This window comes from Grosmannia clavigera, assembly GCF_000143105.1.
Source record: "Grosmannia clavigera kw1407 unplaced genomic scaffold GCSC_179, whole genome shotgun sequence".
Lineage (NCBI taxonomy): Eukaryota > Fungi > Ascomycota > Sordariomycetes > Ophiostomatales > Ophiostomataceae > Leptographium > Leptographium clavigerum.
In genome coordinates this window covers 1,031,466-1,055,133 of record NW_014040759.1, presented here as the reverse complement: position 1 = coordinate 1,055,133, position 23,668 = coordinate 1,031,466, and the positions used below count along the sequence as shown (strand labels likewise).

The 23,668-nt window shown below is 52.9% G+C and overlaps 5 protein-coding genes across 5 annotated transcripts; 3 read left to right on the top strand and 2 right to left on the bottom strand.

The window, feature by feature from the left end:
- Positions 1–720: 720 nt before the first annotated feature.
- On the top strand, positions 721–3,409 carry CMQ_28 (glutathione s-transferase; the record flags this gene model as incomplete). The annotated part of the gene is made up of 3 exons (XM_014313967.1): positions 721–1,537; positions 2,480–2,596; positions 2,739–3,409. 3 exons carry the CDS (start codon positions 721–723, stop codon positions 3,407–3,409), a joined length of 1,605 nt encoding a protein of 534 aa, XP_014169442.1.
- A 2,686-nt stretch (positions 3,410–6,095) lies between these two features.
- On the bottom strand, positions 6,096–8,046 carry CMQ_230 (major facilitator superfamily transporter multidrug resistance; the record flags this gene model as incomplete). Its single annotated transcript, XM_014313852.1, has 7 exons — positions 6,096–6,539; positions 6,606–6,766; positions 6,826–7,329; positions 7,387–7,458; positions 7,509–7,532; positions 7,594–7,682; positions 7,811–8,046. The coding sequence occupies 7 exons, from the start codon at positions 8,044–8,046 to the stop codon at positions 6,096–6,098; spliced, it is 1,530 nt and encodes a 509-aa protein (XP_014169327.1).
- A 506-nt stretch (positions 8,047–8,552) lies between these two features.
- On the top strand, positions 8,553–10,860 carry CMQ_79 (c6 zinc finger domain containing protein; the record flags this gene model as incomplete). The annotated part of the gene is made up of 4 exons (XM_014314018.1): positions 8,553–8,674; positions 8,759–9,101; positions 9,302–10,097; positions 10,172–10,860. The coding sequence occupies 4 exons, from the start codon at positions 8,553–8,555 to the stop codon at positions 10,858–10,860; spliced, it is 1,950 nt and encodes a 649-aa protein (XP_014169493.1).
- A 4,154-nt stretch (positions 10,861–15,014) lies between these two features.
- CMQ_270 (uncharacterized protein) lies at positions 15,015–15,858 on the top strand (the record flags this gene model as incomplete). The annotated part of the gene is made up of 3 exons (XM_014313892.1): positions 15,015–15,018; positions 15,101–15,482; positions 15,552–15,858. The coding sequence occupies 3 exons, from the start codon at positions 15,015–15,017 to the stop codon at positions 15,856–15,858; spliced, it is 693 nt and encodes a 230-aa protein (XP_014169367.1).
- A 673-nt stretch (positions 15,859–16,531) lies between these two features.
- Positions 16,532–21,390, bottom strand: CMQ_335 (glycogen debranching enzyme; the record flags this gene model as incomplete). The annotated part of the gene is made up of 3 exons (XM_014313708.1): positions 16,532–16,633; positions 16,697–21,068; positions 21,173–21,390. 3 exons carry the CDS (start codon positions 21,388–21,390, stop codon positions 16,532–16,534), a joined length of 4,692 nt encoding a protein of 1,563 aa, XP_014169183.1.
- Positions 21,391–23,668: the final 2,278 nt, after the last annotated feature.

The following is a 23,668-nucleotide window of genomic DNA, read 5'->3' as shown; positions in this document are numbered from 1 at the left end:
CCTGGAGGAAAGCGCGAATGTTAAATATCAAAATCAGGCAGGAGCGGCGGAGAGAATTGGCGTCCATGCAGAGTACAATCCACAGGGAAGGAACGCGTCTGCTAATACACGCGAAACATTATTACAACGCGCTGGCCAAGATTCCTAACATCAAAATTTGACATGGTAAGTTTGGACTTTTCAGAAAAGAACAGAAACCTGGTATCACCAAGAAAGAAAAAGATTGCTTGAGAAACAAACCCCTTTTATTCGACTAGCCGGGACTGTCTGAGAAAAGAGTCTCAAAACACGTTTCCATTCATTTTCGCTGCCGCGCCTGAAAACATGGACGACGCATTGCGCCAAACAGGCTGGACCGAGGCAAATACATCTCAAGTTGCAATTTCTTCTGGCTGCTGATATTATTTGACTAGATGTGCGAGATTCTCCGAGATATTGATTGCAATCGCTCATCGCCATGGCGGCAAGGAACACCCTCGATTGGTAATGGCCATGCCCGAAACAGAAACGAGTTCCAACAACCCCGGCAATTGAGTGATAAGCCAGCAAAGGCACGCCATAAGCAGCAATACACCAGTGCGGAGAGTTGCGCTTTCGAAGCATGTTCATATGACAGAAATCGGGGTCTGACAGTCGTCGATTTGCATTCCCTGAGATTGCCGTCCCACTGTCGCGTTGTCTCGTGGTGACATCTGACAGAGCTGACCGGCCGTTGCGACCATGTCAAAGATCTACGAGATTGACCCCGATGCGGACACGCTTGTCGTCGTGCGGGCGCTGGCAGAGCCGTTTGCGCCGTGGCCCGTGCAGAAGGGAAACGCCCCTGCTGGGGCGACAGGCAAGAAGGCAGATACCCACGAGGTACGCATCAAGGCGTCGTCTAAGCACCTGAGCTTGGCGTCGACGTACTTCCGCGATCGCTTCAGGTGGAAGTCGGCGGCTGCAGGCTTCGGCTTGGACGGGGTCCTTGGCGTGCAGCCAGATGGGAGGGTCCATGTCGTCCTCGAGGGGCTGGACGGCGCGGCCACAACGGCAGTGCTGAACATTGTGCATGGACGCAGTGGCGACCAGCGGGTGCCACGGACAGTTGAACTGGACTCTTTGGCACGCATCGCCGTCGTCTTGGATCGATTTCAGCTGCAGGAAGCCGTGGACGTGTATGCGGAGCGCTGGATCGGGGCGCTGCGCCGACGCGGGCTGCCGACGCGCAGCGGCCGCGACCTCGTGCTGTGGATCTATATCGCATATGTCTTCCAGCGTGACGACATCTTCCGTGAGGTCGCGCGCGTGGCTGCCACCCAAGGCGCAGGCCCACTGCCATCAACTTTGCCGGGGCTGCCGCTGCGCACGCGGATCGCCCAGGACGTCGAGGAGCAGCGACAACAGGCGATTGCGGCGGGGTTGGACCTTCTGCACGGTGCAGTGGACTTGTTGCTGAAATCAGACGATGGGGCTGGCGATAACGAAGCTGTCTTGCTGGGCATCCTCCTCAAGACACTGCAGCGAAACGGCCTAACATGGCCGCAGCTAAGAAACCGTACGCTGGCGTGTCGGTGGCATCGATCAGCCGTGCTGCACATGCAGTCCAGACACAAGTCTGGCGTCTGGGGGGCAGTGATAGCAAGCGTTTGCTGCTCAATCCCCAACTCGACACCCTCAGAGCCGACATTGCGGGCTTGGACTTGAAAAGCGATTACGGATATCAGTTGTACTAATTGAGAAAGATGAGGATGGCAAAGCAAGTACTCGGGATTTGTTGGCTTTATGTGATTGGTACACGAAATTGGTACACGAAAATACCAATGCTTTGCTGATTGACGTTTGTCTGTATTGGTAGTCGCCGAAAGCGATGCTTCTGTCCCTGATCCCACCTTCTTTTCCAGGGCTACGCAGTGCCTTATTTATCATGGCTTATTACCTGGATACCATGTGCATGCTGTTGCTCATCAGTACAGCTCTAATTCTGTCTGTCCGCATGCTGTAGCTAACTAAACGCATTTAGTACGGGGTGTACGGGGTAAATCCCCGTATTATCACCAATTATTTTCACTGCAGAGCCCATGCTAACTCGCCTTTTTAGCGCATGTGACGAGAGGCGAGCATTTCTAACCGAAAATTACCCGTTGTACTCTCGTACATACCTGCCCATCACAATGACAGGAAACGCCCGCCATCTCCACGACTCGAAGAACGTGATACGGAGTCAACAATTGCTCCATCTCCTCTGTATTGCTCCGCGTTACGTCATGCGGGGTGGCTTCCAGCCTTCGTGCTTAGAAATCTTCGTGCTTAGAAATCAAGCATTTTCGCAATCGGTGGTGCCACTCTACTTGCCGTTGATGGCCGGCGTACGGAGTAAAGCAGTAGCCAATGCGACGCGTATCTGCTACGCCTTCCCTATCCAGACAACGGCAGCCATTTATATTATAAGATATATAGCTGTTCCCTATTCCCATCAGAACAGCAACTAATAATACAGACACACATCCGCACAGCCAACATTGCTCATTCCTGCCTACCATCTCTACCGACCTCGTCCCGAACGTCATCATGGGCTCCGATAAGCTTGTCCTGTATACCAGTCACCTGTGCCCCTGTACGTAAGATGAAAGAAAGAAGAAACCCGAAAGCGAGAAAAAGGAGGAAGACTCACGAATTTCGGGGAAAGACGGACTAGAAAAGATGCGAAAAGAAGCAGATAGAAACTAAAGACGGCTAACTGACATGCTCGCCTACAGGGGCCCACCGCGCGCACATTGCGCTTGCGGAGCTCGGCATCAAGGTTGAGGAGGTTATCATTGACCTGGACCGGCCGCGCGACCCGTGGTATCTCGAAGTGAACCCGCGAGGCCTTGTGCCGTCGCTTAAGTACAATGACGAGATCATCACAGAGTCAGCCATTGTCGCCACCTTCCTGGCCGACGCCTACCCGGACGCGGCGCCGCTGCTGCCGACGTCAACGAGCCCGGGCGGTGCCTTGACGCGCGCCCGCATCGCTTTCTTCGTCGACACTTACTTCACAAAGTTGCAATCCAACATCTTCAAGCTGGGCGGCGTCAAGTCTGAGTCCGAGCAGGCCGCGCTGGCCACTGCCTTTGCCACCGCTGCCGCCAAGGAGCTAGAGCCGTTGCTGACCAACACATCGGCCGAAAAGCCGTTCTTTGGTGGCAGCGCCCGTCTGACCCTCGCCGAGGTGCTCACTGGCTCCTTTGTGCTGCGCGTCGTCACGCTGTCCAAGCGCGGCGTCTACCCGAATTCCCTGCCGACGGTTGTGCCTGCCCAGGCGCCCAAGTTCTGGGCCTGGGCCGAGGCTGTTGCCGCCCACCCCAGCGTCACTGGCATCTACGATGAGGACATCGTGGCCAAGTCAACCAAGTCCCGGCTCGAGAAGCAGCGTGCGGGCCTGTGAAGGGGAGAGTGTAAGGGAGACCACATAGTTTGGAGGTTATGTAAACATTGAAATGAAACATTCGACTATACATGTACCACTTTGCTCTGGTATTGTAATTGATTTTTTGTGCCGATATTTGAGACGAAAGTAAAGGAGTTATGCAACGAAGGAAAGAACAAAAACATATATAATATATAAAACTTCGTATAGCTGAAACGTCTTTTAAATAATTATATTTTTAAAATTTGTAATTATCACCATAGACCGAAGTGAGGAATGTATTGAATACTTCTTATGCAGTACTTAGGGGGCGCGGAATAACGATGGACGATTTCTGTATAAGCGTACAGCTAAAAGGCGCAGGGCTCATAAGGTGATATTGCACTATAAGCAAGAGGCCGAATTGGGTGTAGTGTGAGCAAATCTATGTGGAGTACAGAGTACTCTGTACTGAGGAAGAAATAGATACATCGCGACCCTTTGGTCCGTATCAATACTAGTGCCAGGCCTGCTTTTGTGTCTTCTGACCAATCATAGGCCTGTATTGCTAAGTGGGGCGGAAGGTCTACGGAGTACAGTGTGGCGGATTCCCATGCTTGACAATTTCAATCGTCCAAACGCTTTGTCTTCGCTGTTCAAGCGGCCTTTTCAATATCCTTGTCCTCGTCTGTGTTGCTGTCGTCATATCTGTCGGCAAGGCTGCCGCCTTCTCGGTATAATTAGTCGTTCCCGTATCTCTCCAAAAGTTGCGTGCATGTAAACCATCCGGTCTTGTAGACCCGGTTGGCCAAAGATATATCGTCGTCGGCGTTTTGTTCCGCCTCCCCACTGTCGTTAGGGTTCGATCGCTGCTTAAAGCTAACTCCTCCGCCACCACTGTATCGCCTCTTGAGTCTTCCAGTTATATAACGTGCCTTTTCTTTTCTCCGGTGACAACGAATAGCTTGCAGTGAAATAGCACAGCCCAGGCGAAGCGGGCGAAGATATACGGGACAGCATCGCCATTTCCATCGTGCAGGACTCCGACGTTGTGGTATGTTGGATGTAGCTCGCGTGCATCTGCGATTAGGATATGCGTGGCCATCCTAGTTGTAGGAGGGCCCGGGCCGGCGGCAAGAGGTTTGGGTATAACAACAAACCACCTCTTATCGAAACAGCAATGTAGGTCACTCCGGAGTGGCAAAATGTTGCGCCTATCAGGATCGATTCTGAACGTGATTCCTTGTGGGGCGTAACGTTGCATATTGTTACCTGCCTACCATAAGCACTCTTCGCGTGGGCCGAGATGGGCATCCTCGGTGGCCCAAGTTGTGTTGGTTATAGCACATCGCTCTGCAGACATGAAGGGTAGGATTGACACGTTCCGCCAGTACTCGGGGATGCGAGAGTGGGGAGATTTCCAGTCCTGGAATCTCGGGACAGTTGGGCAGACTTCTGAGGAAATGTAAGTAGAATGTCTACTACAGTATGAAAAATAATTTTGCTCACCGTCGCAGCCTGGGATGATGAAATATTATTCCTCGTGAGTTAGCAGTCCGTCCAGCGGTGTAGAGATGGGCTCTCCATCCTCAATCAGGGCGAAGAAACCCTCGTTGAAGCGGTTGCCCGCGATTCTCTGGCACGCGACAAGCGTCGTCTTGTGATGAACATCAAGCGTTACGCCGTTTTCAGTGTCGACATGGGCAAGCCTAAGAAGTGGTAGATTGTCCTTGTACCCAGGATGAAGGAATGCTGAGTAGCAGAGAGAATACCGATGTTGGCTGGAGGCTGGGTACCGCGCACTTCAAAAGACAAAATGTAGAGGTGAAACAAAAAAATGTCTTATACACAAAGGGCTCCAACGGTTGTGGATAGGATTTACGATGAAGGACGATTGGAAGCAGTGGAACAGATAGATACCCACACGAATTTTAGGCTCTTGGCGAATGTTGCTATTGTCACAACTAGCTTTTGAGGCAGGGGAAGTGGTGCACTGTATGGGGTGTCGGTCTTGTGGCTGGTGATCTGTGTGAAAGTATTTAGCTAGAAAGGAGTACGGAGTACATGGTGCGCCTTCATGGTACAGAGATTTCACTAGGGCTATTCTCCACGTTTCTTCATTCTGACTAATGAGAGTGTGCCCCGCTGACATTAGTCAGAATGGTCACAGTGCGCTCCATTCTAAAGCTTGACAGCTACTCGTACGAGTATTTAATACTCCGTAGGTCTGCCAATCAGGGCCCGGGTTTCTAACAGGAAGGCTGTTGCACGTGACGATGTGGGTCACTATGTAAACTTGAAACTGCCGCAGCGCATCCCGCACTGGGTACGCGATACTATGTAATACATGCACTTTCATCGAAATCCGTGTAAAGAATGTCGCTTACGTAACACTGATGAGGCCCATTGTTTGCTGACATTGCGCGGACGCGTAGGCAAGAGATTGAACATTTGTCATTGCGTAGTTGTACGGAATAAGAGTAATATGTTAACGCAACATATTATTCCTAGAGGAATACGGACTAAAAGGCCTGTTATTACAAGAATGAAATCTGGAGCTAATTCAGGTGGTGACGAAAATGGGGGGCAAGGGGGTCAGTTTGCAGAAGGAACGTACAAGGACTAAGCTTCATAGATGAGACTGAAGAGGGATGCAGAGAAGGAAACAGAGCATTGGTAATGATGCAACGGTAGCACGAAGTATGCGTATTGCAATAGTCCACTATTACACACCGGACCCTGTGTACTCTGCCGATTTTTCGTCGTCGCCTAGAGCCGATCTCGCAGACGATATCAGGGCAGCCACGGGTTTCTTGGCAGTGTCTCCCAGGTTGTTCCAGCCCATTCCGAAGCCCGAAAAGAAGACGATGCAACCGGCACCAGCAATGACGTAAAAGATAATATCCAGACTGTTGGAGTACGCCTTGAGGACACCCGGCAGATCCTGGGTACTGACGACCTTGCGGAAGCCAGTGGCGCCATTTTTCAACACAAGTCCTGGGTTGATATCCGGAACCAGCCTATGCAGTTCCACCTGCAGCCTGGAGTCGAGGATGGTGTTGAATGCGGTCAGAGAGATTGCAGGGCCAATGTACTGACAAAAGATGACAAACGTCATGCCGTCGGAGAGCTCTGCGGGCGAAACGCTATGCTGGACGGCAATTAGGGGCTTGGAAGGTGAGCACATAGATGAGTGTGTGGGGAAGAGAAGGCGAATAGGAGTCTGCAGACACACCATCTGAAAGCCGATTCCCCGGCCAACACCAGCAAGGATCTGGTACCCGACCCACTGGCTGGTAGGTGTACCTGGCTGGAAGAGGCTAAAGAGGCCGCCGCTGACAGCGAGAAAGACACCAGCGATGAGGACAAAAGGCGGTATGTAGCCAACCTTGGGAACTGTGGATGTCAGCGCGTGTTTGGGCACACAAGAGACATCGTAATGGAAGGGCTCTCACCGAGTATGCCTCCTGAGACGCTGGCAACGACCTGGGGCAGAATTCCAGCAAGCATATAGACGCCGCTCATTACGGCGCTGACGCCCTTGACGGCCTGGAAGTAGATTGGTAAAAAATAGGACGAGCCGAAGACGGTAATAGTAAGGGCTGTGTAGCAGACACCACTTATCCAGACACGACGGCGGCGGATGACGGTAAAGTTGAGTAGCGCGCCGGGGCCCCAATAGGCGTTCCAGATACCCCAAACTGCAAGTGTAGCGGTGGCTCCGCAGAAGAGGCCAATCACCTGGGATGACTTCCAGGGGTACCGGCTACCGCCAAACTGTAAAGCAAGCAGGAGTTGGATGATGGCGGGGGCAAAGAGAACAAATCCGAGGAGGTCTAGGCGACGATGGATGGTGCGAAGAGCAGTTAGAGGCCGGTCCTTGGCCGTCTGCTCGGGGACGTGGAGAAGGATCAAAGGGATAGCGACGATGAGACCGAGGGGAAGATTGATGTAGAAGCCTGAGCGTGTTAGAAGGAGGCGTATGGCCAGCTAGTGAAAGACAAGAAAGTACGTACACCATCTCCAGGTGTATCCAGTGGTGAAAGCACCTCCGATGAGAGGACCGAGAACGACGCCGAATTGGCCAACTGGATTTGTCAGCAAAATTTGAAAGGAGAAGAGTGAAAACACAACATACCGCCCATGATGACACCCGTGAGAGCTGCGCTGTGTAAGCAGATAGCCCTGCTCCAATTTGGATGATCTCGTTGTGAAGTACTCACGTGGTCGCTTCTGCAAAGGCACGGACGCTGCCAGCATAACTAGAGCGCCGTTCATCAGGCCAGAGGCACCGGCACCAGCAATAGCCCGGCTTATAATCAGCATGACGGACGACTGGGATGCACCACAGAGAGCGGATCCCAGCTCAAAGACGAAGAAGAAGCCAATGAATGTCCACTAATAGAGAGGACTGACTGGGATGCAGAACAGATGGCCTACCTCCCCAACAAGTAGGCGCTGCCATACCAGCCGACATCAGACAAGGAATGAAAATCATCTGTAATTTTGGGGATCGCCGTCGAGACAATGGACGTATCTAGCAAGATCAGAAAGCAGCTCAGAGACAGGCTGAAGATGAGCAAGGAAAGCTTGGCGCCCGTCACGGGCACAAACTTGTCCAGTCCGGTATTATTCTCCCCGTCATCATTTGGCGTTGGGTCTGCAGATTCGGTCATGGCCTTTGTGCCACTGCTGCTCCGGATTCTGGTGAACTCACAGACATGAATGGTACGAAACTAGAACGCGTCTTTGCTCTCCCGAATGATTATTTATATAAAGGCTGAGACGGTCCTGCCTCCGGAGCCGGGACTACTTGTGCTGGTGACCGCTGGCCGTGTCGCTTCCAGTCTAACTCGATTTGGCAGCACTTCCAGACTGGCTGCCAATAATGCGTCTTCTTTCCTTGTAAAGTCCGACCCACTTATCGTCGTCCGGCTCGGAGAGTTCATATAAAGTCCGTTTCCGCCGCACTTTTGGTATCGGGCGTGCGTTTTCGTATATAGTTCCGGACAACAGTAGACGTCTTACAACAGCCCTTCTCCACCATCTACTCTCTCTTTCCTAGGCCTGTTTGATCCCGATAGGAAAGGCGTTTCGGTCTTGAAATTCCGGCGGGATTTTATGTCCAAGAAGCTGACAGGCTTGCCGAGCACCTAGCCCGAAACGGCGAACAGAGAGCACAATGGACTCTGCTACAGTTGTAGGATCCAACGTGGCAGCACCGAAACGCGGCAAGGCGTGCGTCAACTGCGTCCAAATCAAGTGCAAGTGCATCCCTTGTGCTGGCAGAGATGGCTGCGCGAGGTATGTCTGTCCTTTTGCGATGTTTTTATTTATTCAAATTTCTACCTTCCACTCATTAGCTGTCCTTTTTACTGACCTGGAAAGATGCCTTCGGCTAAAGAAGACGTGCGTCCCATCGCCCGCACCTGCTACGTCGAAGCGGGCTAAGGCAGCTGCGCGAACACGCCGTCTCGGCTCACACACGCAGCGGCTGGAGGCTAAGCTTAACGACTTGGTCGACTTGTTGCGGACGACGCAGAGCATCGAGACCGGTGCCAGCGGAAGCGTACAGATTCGGCCGTCGCCGTCGCCAACAGCCCCACAGGTCCTCGGGAAGACGCCCCAGACGACGGCGACAGTCACGGCTTCAGCTACGGCCGCCGATGACAGCGACCTCTCGCCGGCCGAGGCCGAGGAAATATTCCGACTGTTTCAAGACGAGATGTTGGTGAGCTGTCTCGTGTTTTCTTTTGTTGTTCAGTCGTTCCTTCCTTTATCCCTTCTGTCGCTCCTTCCTGCCCTCTGCTAATACCACACGTTTCTAAATTTGTCTCCTTTCTCCTCCTCACCTCGCTTCCCATCCTCTTCCGTCTTTTCCTTGTATCAACTTCGTCAGTTGTACCTTTTATTCCTCTTCTCACATCACAGCCTTTAGAACCGATCGTCTATTTAGCGCCCGATACCACAGCTCAGCAGCTGCATCGCGATGCGCCCTTTCTCTGGCTCTGCATCATGGCCGTGGCCGCGACATCGAACCGACAGCGAAGTCGTCTGGGTGCCCAGGCCCGCCAGCAGTTGCTGGACCAAGTCGTGGCCGCTGGCGAGCGCAGCCTACCCATCCTGTACGGCATCATCGTCCTGCTGGCCTGGTTCCACGTTCTGCCTGCCGTGGACCGCCAATTTGCTGTCATGCTGTCACAGCTGGCTGTAGCTGTCGCCTGGGACATGGGCCTCACCATGCCGGTGCCGCTTGACCAGAGAGCACCGGGACATGGCTGTGGCTCCGGCCTAACGGCCCCTCCTGGCCGGTCTGCGGTGCCCCCCAAACACGAGCGCACCATGGAGGAGCGACGCGCCGTCTTGGCCGTCTTCTCAGTCACCATGGGCGTGCCCTTAATGCCGGACGGCCTCTTCTGGTCGCCCTATCTCGAAGACTGTCTGGCTCACGTTCAGCAGGCTCAGCAGGCTCAACAAACCACCCCTCAGACCAGCCATGACGCCACCCTTATTCGCCACATCCGTCTTCGCCTGCTTAGCAGCCAGATGCGCCGCGAGACCGCTTGGAGCAACGCAGCCGTCACGTCTACTGCCTTGCCGTATTCTTCCACCTCCTGGCACAGCAACCTTGCCCCGGCTGCACCAGCCAGTCTGCCCTTTATCTTCATGGAGTCGGCCCAACTGTACCTCGATAGCATCGTCAGCGAACCCTCATCACTGGACAATTGTAAGCCCAAAGCAAAGCAACTGGACTCCCTGCCGTTTTGATACCACACTGATTACCAATTCTCCTCAAACCAGTCGCTACCCACAACCTCTATCACTACGCCCGCCTTACAATTCACGAGTCAGCTCTCATACGTCCCCCACCCCCTGGAGCTACCCTTGACTTCCGCCGGCTCGCCGTCTACGAGCGCTGCCTTGACTCTGTTCGCCAAACCTTTGACAAACTATTCGGCTGTCCATCCGACCGCTACCTGCGCCTTCCTAATGGCTCAGTCTGTTTGACCCTCTATGTCGCCGTCTGTCTTCACCGTCTCAGCACACTTCGTGACCGGTCGTGGAGTGTCGAGGCCGTACGTGATTCTATCGATCTGATCACCACCGTCGACCGTGTCATTTCCATTTTTCAGTCCTGCCAGCTGCAAATGATACCGACCTCATCCACAACACATGACACCAACGGTGGCACTGCACCAAATGGTTCCTCGCCCTCCCTAGCTTCTGCCGACACCGTCGTCGCTGCTTTTGCCATGCGCAAGTTCCAGGCTCTCCGTGCTGTCTGGCTGAGCGACTATCCACCGCGCCATAGCCCCAGTAGCAGTGCTACCATCACCACTACAACCACTACAACCCACACTGCCACCGAAACACCCTCTGTATCTGCTCTACCTCTCTTCCCCTCCATGCCTCTCCCGCTGACTGCTGTGGACGATTTCGACTGCTACCAATGGCTTCCAGACCTGGCTATAGGCGTGTCCTGGATGTGATAATTGACAGAAGTACGCCAGCCTGTCTTTAACCGGCTACGAACAGCTTCGCTTACCAGTTTCGCTTGCCAGCTGCCGACCTCTGCAGACCGGAATCTGGCTCGTATGTGCTCCTATCAGGGAATTGAACCGGCAGACAATTGACCCATGAGGTCCCACCAGTTGGTGCTACGATGGTGAAGTTTTTGTACACCTCGGATTCTGTTCTTCTAGGAAGGACAATAGAAAGATTCGGTGTACAGAAACCGCAATAGCATCACCTGCAGATAAGATACGTCTGCGAGACGTAAATTTTCGCCACCTGCCTAGACGAGACAGCCACATGTGTACACAGACATGCATGTACCTGGCGTGGCCGTTGCGCTGCCGTGCCGGCACTGTCTGCCGCTCACATCCTGTGGAAAGGTGCATGTATTTCCCTGCACTAGAAGCTAGTGCAGGCTGTACTGCGGGAGTGAAAACTCTGCACACTGACCCACAGGGTCACGTGCAACACATCCCCTCTCTCATCTTCTGACCGGTCCTGTGGCACAGGAACTGGACCCCTCTCTGACACTCTCTGACACGCCAGTTCTCGCCACGCGATTACAACCTGCTGCCACGATGACACTGCCGCTGTTACCACAAGGAGTGGAGAGCGCATAGAATGCACGTATGTTGGGCAGCGACGGCCGTGGCCAATATGCCGCTGCCACCCAAGACGAACACCCGCTCACTTGCTCATTGTTTGACCCGGCTCATCCCGGCTCTTAAATTATCCGCTGCGGAACCCGGGAGGATACCCAACCCATCTGGTGACTTTAACTCGGAAGACGTTCATTGTCGGAATACAGGCCGTCTCTGAGAAAAACAAGATTCCGGGCTGCACAAAATTTGGCAAACACTATCGAGGTTACAGAGTAGCGAGAAATTGCCAATTTTTAGTGCCACCTATACCATTGAATGCAGTTTCTGGACTATCCCGTGCCACCCTCCATCACACAGGAGGGCATCAGACGGTTTCTCTGTGTGCGCTGGTGGCCCCACGAGATTTTCTGACTACCGTCCACGTCGTTATATAGCCGCATTTGTTTTTGGCCCTTTCATTCATAACCCTTGTCACCATTGTGGAAGGATACTCGTCCGTAGGAAAAAAGGGAACTAACAGAAAGCAGAAACAGAAACAGAAACAATACTGCGAGAGTGAGACATTCCCTCTGCGGGTGTGCGCGATTAATAGATTCCTCCAATAACGCCTGTATCTTTTATCTCTGTATAACATTGTGCCGGCTAGCTGCAGCCGTCGATTCGGTTCCTCATTCTCTCCGTACCATACTATCGTGTATACGCACCATTTATCGGCTGTACACAGAACCCCCCCCCACAGCAGGACAGGCAATACTGCGTGCCGAATTTTTTTTTTCTACAGACGCTTCTTTTCCTCCGCTCATATCTCCCTCTCGTCCCCTTCTCCTCTCCTCCTGCCGCTACACCGGTCAGTGTGTTGCACAGCGCTATAATTGGTATGTGTGAACCCCCACACCCAGCTGATCCCCGTCCAGCGAATGCTTATCGGTGCAGTGACGCAGTCATGCGACACCCTTCGCCTCTACCTGCCGCTGCCCGCTGTAGCTGGCAGACATGCTTCCATCACTGTACCGCGTCCACCTGATGGTGTTGCTGCCCAAATATTTCGATAAATGTGCCGTGACAAAGCGATGGGATTGATGTTGTTGCAGTATCGCCGGTCTTGCGTGTTCGACGGCTCCGACTACATCCGGGGTATAGCGAATGTTAACTATGTCCTGCCCATGCATATAGCAGACTTTATGGAGGTAGTCCCCCAAATATGCTCCGGTTTGTTCCTTGTGAGAAACTGATTCTTTGGCGATCATCGTCTTTCTCGATGTCACAGTTGCCATAAGCAGTCATTTTTCAAAACCGCGCATAGCGATCGGCAGGCGCTTTTCCGTCTCATGGTGTGAAACATCATCAGGCTGACATAGTAGACGACGGTTCGACGGCCTACCCCGGCACACCGACTGGACTTTCTTTGTTTAGCCTTGCATCATGCAGTGGCTCGCAAACCTTGTCCATGTCGCCAGATGATTACCTGTTGGTTGCTGGAGATGGTCGTCCGTCCGAAAAGGACCATCGTCTACACTGCTTCGACATGGGAAGGCAGGTGGAAGCGAAAAGCTAGGCTGCGTGGAAGCAGTTTTCTTGACTATAAATAAGACGGAATGGACCATGTTTATGACAACCAGAAAACGCTCACAGACGCCTTCTTTTCAATCCCTATACACCAAATTTATACGCTTTTGCAGCTTATAGCTGCACTCGGCTTTCGACAAAAAAAAAGCAGCATCATGGCTGGCAATAACTTGACAGACAACAAAAACAGCGGTTCGCTTCCTCACAGACAGGATACTTCCCCACCCTATGATCACTGTACTGATTTTAAGTATCTGTCAGAAGACAACAATACGTCGTCTGGCAGCGACTCTGCTGCCAAAGCTGGTGCAAATATTGCTAGTTGGATGGAAAACTATGACAACCCCGACGCCGGCTTTGAGGACTGCAATAATCAAGTGCCCTACGCCGACACCACAGCTCCTCTAACTGTATCGCTTACTCCCCGTCAGGGCTCGGATCCATAAAGCAGTCGTGACACCGACGCTGATAATTGGGATTAGAAGCTGACACGTGATGCAAGGCTGGACACATAGTCGTTTCGGTCGTTTCGTATGAGTCAGCCTATCCCAATAATTGCATATTTTGCGGAGCTACTCCGTATTTATATGTGGACCGTAATCACGTGACAGGATTTAATGTGTTTGCAAAGCTTCCAGATCTACTTCGTACTCCGTAAATAGAAGCCGCCTTTGCTTGGACCCTGCAAGCGCCTGGGCGGAAAATCCGGGGCCTATCGGCAAACAAAGGACCAGTAAACAACACAGCGCGGTCCGCGGGTGCTTTTCTCTGCCTCGTAATTGGCCCCGCCCAGCCCGGAGACGGCGGAGGGCAGCTTTTTGCGGCTGTAATAGGCCATTGGGCAAAGTCCGGCTGACCTCGTATTTATTTGGGCTGGCGTGCGGACACAATATTAAATCTGACAGGCGCGGACGCGTGGCACGGAACTCAGGTTTGGTGTGCAGTTTGGACAGTGTGTTACGGGTCTGCTGGCACTGGGACGCCGCCTTGGAGGGCCAACCAAACAGTTTTAGTTTGGGAAGCGACGGATCCACCACGGACGGACTGGCTCTCATTCCTTCTTTGCTCTTTTTCTTCCCCCTTGGCGCCCGAGAGATTATTGGATTACGGATTACGAGAAAAAAGATACCTGGGTACTTCGTTAATACGCATCCCAATTCAGAAAGGACCCAGCCGGTCGCAGCAAACTTGCTCGCCGGGTCCCCCTTTCTATCGCTTACGAAATAGCGCGCCGCTATTCCTATTTCTAGCTGTCCACTTTTATTTGCTTCGTACTCGCACTCTTTCTTCGTCATCACACAGGCTTCGTCCTGTCAGCTTTTCTTCACCCTGACAAACAACGGCTTGGCGACCATCCCGGACAAGAAGCAGACCAAGAACGACGCATCGCTGTAGTCCAACCTCCACCGCCCGACATCCACAGTAGACAGCTCTGCCCCGTGGCGTCCGTTCGCTTTCAAAACCGACGTCACCGTCAATCGCGCCATCTTTCAGCCGTTTCGGTCCTTTCTCTATCTTCGTTGGAATTGCCTGGCTCACCGTTCACCTTTCTTGGATCATCTGTTTCGGCCACTCTGTCTTTGTCGCCGGTCAGCAGTCGACGCCCTGCTTTTTTTTTGGTCTCGTTTTATCTTGCCTACTGGGCCTATTTCGGATGTCTAGCAACGCCAAGTCGGACTGAAAACCCACTATCCAAGCCATCCGCTCAAGATCGAAGATCGCCGTCGTATTGTCGGGTTGGAAAGTACGGCAGACGGCAAGGGAACTTGTTCATTCTTAACGACCTGTTCTCGTTCCAAAAGTGCTCGTACTGTTCTTGGGCCTGAAGCAACGCTCCCCATCTACCTCCGAAACGATTCGGGATTGCAAACGGCGACCGTGCTGGATCACAGCGTGATAAATTCCACAACTTCACCGGATATCCACCCGTGACTGCGCATCTGCGCACACCTCTTCTCACGATGGGTACGTCCTGACATGCGCTCAGTGTTCCCTTCTGCTGCCTCTCCAACCGGCAAGACGCATGCCGCTGACTTCGTTTTGACAGCTGAAACTACTTTAATGCCCTTCTCCATACTTCCGTCATGCGCCTATGAATGCGTCCATCTCTACGATGCCAACGCTGCCTGCGTGCCGCCGGCCGTGACAACAGCTGCTCTGGTCACGTATGCCAACTGCTTTTGTAGCGACACCCGAGTGGCCCCCTTCAGCACCGGCACGGCTGGTGTTTGCGACACGGCCTGCACCACAGAGTCGGGCGGCCTCGGGAGCATTCACACATGGTTCTCAAGCTTCTGCTCGGTCAATGTGGCTGCCTACGAGGCGGCAGCCACGACCGGAGCCGCGGCCACGGCTGCTACCTCCGGCACTGCCAACCGCAATGGCACCAGTTCGGACTCCGGCAAGGGCCAATCGACCGGCCAAGCATGGTACGTCCCCACGATGCCTGTTTCTTGGTTTTCTCCTCCCGTTCTCTGGTGTTGCTAACTTTACTTTAGGCTGTCATCGCACAAGCAGTGGGTTGCTTTCATCGTCATCGTCGTTGTCGGCATCGCCCTCATCTGGATCGGTGCCGCCATGTGGCGCCGCCGCTATCTTCGTAACAAGGACCGGCAATTTGCCCTGGACAAGTCTCTAGCCGCACACTCGAGCGCCGGCCCCAACATTCCCTCTTCTGGCAGCCAGTCGCAGGCAGACGTTCACAATCCACATGTCGGGGTTTTTGCACCCGCGAACCCGAACATAGAACCCGCCTACAATACCGAGAAGACACAGCCGGGCAGCACAGAGCGGAGAAGGCCTTAATACTTAATACGACTAGCAGGCCCGCAGCAACGTGCTAGCTTTCACATTTCGACCGCGGACTATGGCTCACAACACCCGCTCGCAGCTTATGCGGCACATATCTGCAAACCAGTCAATTCCTCTGTTTTCATACACTTCAAGGGTTTTGGTTACCTGCCACTTATCGGTCATTCGCTCTTGTATTTATCGAGTACACTCGAGGCGTTACGGGAAAGAAGGAATTGTTGTCATGCCATGCATGCGACTCTCGTCTTGCCAGACGAGCGCGTCTATGGCATGTCATTGCATGTTTCTTTATTGGGATAAAAACAGGCATGACGGCTGGCCATATTTGCATTTCACTTATCGTGCTTTCTCTTGTGTCTTCGTCTTCGTATTTCCCCATATTCTCGTCTAGGACCCCTCTGTACAGGCTTATAGTTTCCTTGGTGTAGCATCTTGTAGAATTTTGAGTTCATGTAGCATTATGCAATATCTGGCTGCGCTGTGTTTCGAGATGCAGCCCGCCCGCACATTGCAGCAGACAAGAAAAAAAAACGAATCCCCAACGGAACGGTACAGAACAGGCAGGATCGTATTCTTCGGCCTGCTCATCGATGTAGCCAAAGATTTCCAAAACACATGTACTTTTTCTATATCGTCATCATCTTCCCGCCTTAAATCGTGCCCCATGTCAACGCACGACCACCTTTGTGGCCTTGCGTTTCCTCTGTTCCTCAGCTGCATCCATGTACACGTCGATGAGACAGCCTGCCGACCAGGCTTGTGTCGGGGACTGCAAACTATGGTTAGGGCCTGACACAGGACGAAGCTAGGGAGGGGAAGGCTGATCTCTTACCGAATCGGCACAGTAAGCGCCCTCTTTTTGTGTCAGCTCAGTCAAACCAGCCCAGGGGCTCTCTTGGATTTGCTGCTTGCACCCGATCAGCCGGCGCGTCACCTGCTGAAATGCCTCCGTATGGCTCTCGATGTCGTCAGCGCCCCGTCTCAAAAGGTCAAACTTGAGCAGCGCCCGCAGGAAGAAGCCCGTTGGCCAGAGCCACTCAGGGCCCTGGTGGTAGTTGCGGCCCTTGGACGTGGCAAAGTCGGTGCTGTCTTCGCTGTTGACGTAGTACGGCCGGTAGTTGAGATCTGCTGGGTCCAGCGTCGCCATACCTGTGGGCCCGCGCAACACCTTGTCGGCCACGCAGAGAGCATTGATGGCATGCTCCGTCACAAAGAGCTCTGGGGCTACCGCCATGGCTATGGTGAAGTTGGGCCGCAGCTGGTAGTCTTCGTATTCTTTGCCGGCACGGTACAGATCCTTGTAGATCCCTCGTCGATTGACAATCTTGGAGTTCACATCGTACTTAGCATCGTCAGCTGGCTCCAGCGGCACGTAGTAGCATCGCTCGAAGTTGTAGCGGACCAGGCCTGCCCAGTCCTTGAAGGACACAAACGTGCCATCTGCCTTCGTCACGCCCTCATATGCGAAACCACCAGCGGCACGGCGGCTGCCAAGCCACGCAAGCGTGCTGTAAAGAAGGCCGGAAATTTCCACAGCAGATCCGTCTCGTGGCGTGCCAGGGACTCCTTTGGAGCCCGCACGCTCACTCTCACCCATCTTGTCCATCCATGTCCCACAGTTCGACTGGTTGCCGCCAAAAATCAACCCGTTGCTCCAGTCCACGTGGACCTCGATGTTGAAGCCCTCGTCTTTCATCTGCATATCGAGACCAGGGCCAGCGTTCGCTTCTCGGAAAGAGAGACCTGTTGCATGCCGCTGGAGAGCCTCCTGGATGACGTCTTCGATAGTGCTCTCGGCGGAATATGCCCGGGGATCGTTCACGTCAAACCAGGTATCGTCGTTTGGCAGGAAACGCCGCTTCACCCTCACTTTGAGCAAGTCCTCCCCATCTGGAGCCAGCTTGATGTAGTCTTGGACGCATTGTAAAAAGAACCAGACCGCATCACGGGCATTGTATCGAGGGTTGTTGCCAGAGCTGAGCAAGTTCGGAATCATGCCATGCTTGAGAACGCTTGCAAAGGCAAGGATGTGCTCCTTGGCCTCTGCAAACCTCCCCGTCCCGAGGAACAGGCCGCGCATTGAGATAAAGACGTCTCGACCCCAGCATCGTGCCCACTCCACCGAGAAATGTGGCAGTCCGGCGGCCAAGGAAGGGACTGCTCTGTTGGGATACAGCGAGCCAGACTTCACGAGGCCGGTCTGCTGAATGCTGACCAGCGCCAGACTCTGCACAAACCATTGGCCATCTCGGACGTCGGGCGCTAAGAGGGCCACCGTACGGTCACAACAGGCCTGATATGCGGCACGCATTATGAGACCGAAGTAGCGAGGAAGTAAGAATCCCGGTATCTTGCGGACGGGATCAAATCGTTCCCTGAACCAAGCTGCAGGATCGGCCAGACGGCTGTAAGCTGGGTTCTCAGACATGCGCTCCAAGCGTCCAGAAATGTAGTCTAGAGCCCATTGGCCATCCCGCAGGTTCTGGCACAGCGGGTGTGCCAGGTCGTTGTCACGCATGACGTTCTTGAGGATGCTATACCAGCCTTGTAGACCTGCGTACACGAGCTGACCGTACCCTGGAATGGTGTAGACGCCATCTTTTCCGTTACTCGAGTCCCGCTCCTCCGCCTCACAGCGGTAGAGCACGAAGTTGAGATCGACCAGGTCGAGCTTGCCAAAGGCTTCCTTGGCCCCAGAGGTCACAAACGTGTCCAGACCAGTCGAGTGCTCTGCAGAGATCCAGGTTTCGAAGAGAGCTATGCTGCCTGGGGGAAATTTGTCACGGACGGTGATGTTCGTATCACCTCCATTCACGTCCATCCGTATTCCGGGAAGATCAACAACACGGCTGGGTAGTCCACGGAGAAACTTTTTGTCTTCCAGGGTGGCCTTGGTTGCTTCTTCACTAGTATCGACCTCCAGAGTCCAGCTTCCGAGGTGGCGGGCCCTCGTGCCTGCCAAGTGCACCGAGCTGAAGGCACCATTGCCATTTCCATATCCAGGATAAGCGGTGTGGGCGATCAGGAAATATCCCCGACGGCTCTCTGGATGGACACGGTGAACTGTGATGTACTGGTCCTCGTGGTGAATGTGCGTTTCCGCATATCCATCTTTGCCCATAAGTACATGGATCTGGTTTAGAAGTTTCTTGACGCCGCCAATGCCATTGCGCCCACTGCCAATCTTCACGGGGCGGGTTGAGGACTCGGAAGAGTACAGACGCTTTTCCTGGACCAGGTCGACCAGACGTGGGTAGATCTCGTCGTAGCCCATGACACTGCCGGTCGCGGAAGCGCACATGCTAACTAAGGCTGCATTGGGCAGTGTGTCTCGGGCATCACGCTTCTGGGCCGGCACCTCGTTGTCGTGGGTGCAGTCCATGAACAGGGCCTGCACGGGAGAAGGGCGAATTCGGAGAACGATCTCCCGGCGTAGGTCTTCGTTTCCATTGCAGCCGTTGCTATCCTTCTGGTCGCCATTAACAGGTTTGACATCAGAGTACTTGCGCTCGTCGGTATCGAAACTGCCAATAGGTAGGCCGCCGTGTCGGTGCACCAGACGGCTCATCTCAGCCGTACTCCAGGATTGCATGGCCTCCCTGATGAGGGACGACAGTCCCAGGCGTTTGACAAAAATGAAGTCCATCTCTTCGGACCCGGTAAAAAGCTCGGCCACAACGTACAGGTTGGGGTTGACTCGGCGAGCTTCGTCAAGAATGTGTTCAGCCACATGCATCGGTGTCGAATGGGCATTGTCGATGCGAAAACCGGCAAAGTAGGTAGCGAGCATGCGAGCATACTTCGTCATGTGCTCCCACAGCCAAGGGCTGTCAGAAGGGCCATCTCCATATCGCAGTTTGACACAGTCGCCCCAAACGATGACTTGTCTGAGCAAATACACCCGAGACTGGGGACCAGCATTGTCGACCATAGCGTTTCCGCCCCACACCCAGCCATTGTTCACCAAGACCAGCTCCTCGATGCTGCTTTTCAGTGTCTTCTCGTTCCGTGGCAGCCTTGTGAAGTATGTTTCAACCAGTGGCGAGTACGAGGTGATGGGGCCTTGTTGGGGTCCGTTTTCGTCGAGACGACAATATTTGATACGGTTGAAGAGCTGCTGGAGAATCTCGGTACAGTCGGAATCGTATTCTGCGTAAAGGGGCACATTCAAGGAATCGATTATTTCCACCAGTTTGGCATGAGCAGCCTTTTTGTCTGCGTCATCAGGCGTCTCCTGGTACTCGCCAAAGATAGCGGTGAGAAGGGCTGCAGCCGTCTGAGGCTCGATTCTCTTTCGGTACCGTTCGCCAAGGCGATCGGTGCCAAGGAGTGCATGCTTTTCAATGAACTCGACTTGGCTCTTCAAGTTGGCGGTCTTTAGAAACGCGAGTTCCTCTGCGCCAGAGAAATCATCAGGAATGGACGTCTGGCCAAGAGTCCAACTTTCTATAGCATCGCTGGCGTTGCGTTCGACATTGATGGCGTAGTATTCCCAGAGACGTATACCGGTAATGCATTCAGACTTTATGGCGTCCATAACCTTGATCAAGTCATCGGTGTCCTTCAGCTCGGTGGGGAGGCCTAGCTCCTCCAAGCGACAACTCAGATCTAGCAGCTTGGCGTCCAAAAGATACGCAGACTCCAAGTGGGGTGCAGTTTTGAGATTGTAGCCAGCTTCTGGGTGGTCCAACAGCCAGGCGCTGTTGTTGGCCGTGTGGTTGAGGACAATGTCTGTTAGGCTGAGGAGGGAGTGATCTTTCTTAAGGCTTGTTACCAGATTCTTGATGTCTTTCTCGCCGGTGGGAAAGCACTCCGGATCCCATCCCAGCTGGTCGTATAAGCTGTAGGGAGAGTTGGACTCGCCGCGCACCTGGAGAGGGGTAAAGTGGATCATGTTGTAGCCCCTGTCGCTAATTCCACGCAAGTGGCGCTCCCAGTCGCCGGGGTATCGGCCCATAAACTTGCTGATGACGGAGAAGACGGAGAGGGCCTCGAGCGGCAGCGTACGGCCGTCGAGCTGCAAGCGCGGAGCGACATCGACGTAGTAGAGCGGGGTCTTCTTTTTCTGCTGTTCGAAGGAGCCACGGTTGGACAGCTCGACCGATAGGTCAGGCAGGGCAGCGTAAGTCGTGTAAAAGGCAAAGGCACCGGCGTGGTAAATTGGGATGGAAATGTGGATGGTTCGGTGGAAGTCAGGAACCAGCCTGGTTAAATGGCGGGGTTTTGATCAGCCATGCTCAGATCACGAAGGTGAAAACGACGCTGGACGACGCGGACTGTGAGTGGAAAGCTGTGCGCGATAGCTTACTTGAACTCGCGGAACTTGTCGCGGCGAAACTCGTTTCCCTTCTCGGGAATGTTTACCCAGAGACTTCCATGGCGACAGATGCTCGAGGTGCCCTCGATGGCAAAGCGCAGAATGATGGGGTCCTCAGAGGTGGCTGCGAGGTAGATATAATCCTGCCCGCCGACCTGAGGCGAACCATCGTCGTTGAGCGGCAGCAGATGCACCTCGCTAGACGTCATTGTTCTTGGGATCATGTCGAGGAGAAGAGGCAGGATTGACGGCCAACGCCGCAGATGCTTGCTACGATCAGGCAAACTTGCTGTGGGGCCGTTTAATGGGCCTGCATGGAGCTCTTCAGAACCCTGTATCCACTGCGAAGTTGGTAGTGCCGGTGTAAGAAACTCGTATTCTCATCAGCAAAATGGAAAGGTTTGGGAGACAAGATTTGGACTGAAAAAAAGACAGGAACTGGCACAGCCTAACCTTTTACAAGCCATTTTGTCAAAAGATGTTCTGCCATGCCCATGGCGAAAGCCAACGAAGATGGCCACTTGAGGCAATAACGTTTGGAGCTAGCGCGGGGCAGCTCCTACCTACCAGCAGTCGCCAAACTTCCAGTTTAGTGGCGCACCACACCTAGTGACGTATGCACAACAGAAACGTGGCGCTGTCGCAAAAACTGTCGCTGTTCGAGCTTCGTTTGCAGTGCAAGGAGAGCGGGTACTGGACGACAGATAATATGATGGTGAGCTGATGCCAACAAGGTGTCTTCCGGTCGTCCCAATGATATTGTATTGGTGCTGTGGCAGGCCAACGTGTCCTCACGGATTCGTAGGTGGTCTCGGCGACGTAATGCTGATTTTCATTCTGGCCTACATTTTTCTCTTCCATTACCTCAGAGACCTATCATAATCATTTCAACAACATAATCGCTATAAATTCTACTGGCAGAATGTGTGCCACGATGACACTTCGCATTACTACCCACTGCAACATTGTTATTCGCCATTCTAGATTCTACAGTTATCACACGCCTTAATGCCCAACAGCATATTTCATTCCTGTCCTAAACTTGCACGATATTCTAAGCGCTAGGGCATATAAAAGCCAAATGCTTACACAACAAACTTTGAAAAATGTATGAAACGGTCTGGAAACTGGACAGTGGCCGGTATAATAGTTGGCTCCAACCAGTGTTGATTTCAGGGGCTTGGGTACAATGACTTGTATTCTTTCAAAATACAAAAACAAAGGAAATCTGCTCTTGAAAATATGGCAAAGGCTTGTTCGCCGGTCAGCATCCTTTGTGCTGATTGTATCAAAAGTGAACAAAATGGGTCGAATTCGAACTTGCCTTTCACGTTTCTGATCATCAAATTGAGGAATTTTGGGGAACCAAGTATAAGTAGACAGATTCGTCCAAGACTTTGGCAATTTGGCACCATCATCACCAAGAAACATTAACAACAGAGCTTTTTCCATCACGACATTATACCACAACAAATATGGACGGTTTTCATACCTTTGCGGACCCTATTGATGTGGCTGGGAGTATCTGGCACTGGCTCATTGGCCTACCTCATGTAAGTGACATGGATGTAGTGGTTGAGCTTGCTCCGTCAGGAGTCGCTCCGCTGGAGATTGAAGCTACCAGCCAAAAGAAAAGATCGAGACCGCGCATGATTAGACGGAGGTGAGGATGTCCCACTTATAAAAAAGCAGGATTATGCGCACGACACGAGCCAGTCCAGGGAATTACTTTCGGGTGGTGCAAGAGGCAAATACTGGTAAACAATATTAGATCAGCTCCTTCTTTCCAATGCAACGACAGCCAGTACATCAACAAAGCATGTCACCGTAATTGAACCAAAATTACAAATTGAAAAGCAAATCATTCTAAATATATCTGAAGCCAAGGCATGTATGCATAACGGCTTACTGCCTGTAAACCACAATCTCGTTCCCATATACCACAATAATCGATATTTGTCTATTGATTTGATATTGTCAGCTGACACCCAGACTCAATTGTGATGTTAGCCTTGAAACCAGTCGACAAACAAAATAGAAATCTTTTGATGCATCGTTGTCTTCGGTAAAAGCTCGGCTGCTTTATGGGATTGCACATCACAAAGTGGGAAGTTTCTCTATGCGAGAGGTGCCCGAATTTGATGCTTCTGCACTTGCCGCTTTTAGCAACAAAAGCGTTTCTACGTTCCGTCAGAAGCGTCGGCCCGGAGTACGTACAGATGAGTCAGCACCATCGCAGACTTCTGGTGTACTCCGTAGCTCCAGCCCAAAGCGGAAGGCGGTCGACCTCTGTTGATTTCTGCCCCTCCTTACATCATTTCCCCAACAGCTTCCTGTCCAACCTTTTCCCAATTGTTCATGAAAACGGCCCAACAGGTAAAGAAACCGTCTGTCCAGTCGTATCCTATCGCAAGAGGTTATCCGCCGTGCGGCGCAACTTCCTGCATGACGACAGTGCTGTTTCCCGCAACTCGAGCCGCTACTCGA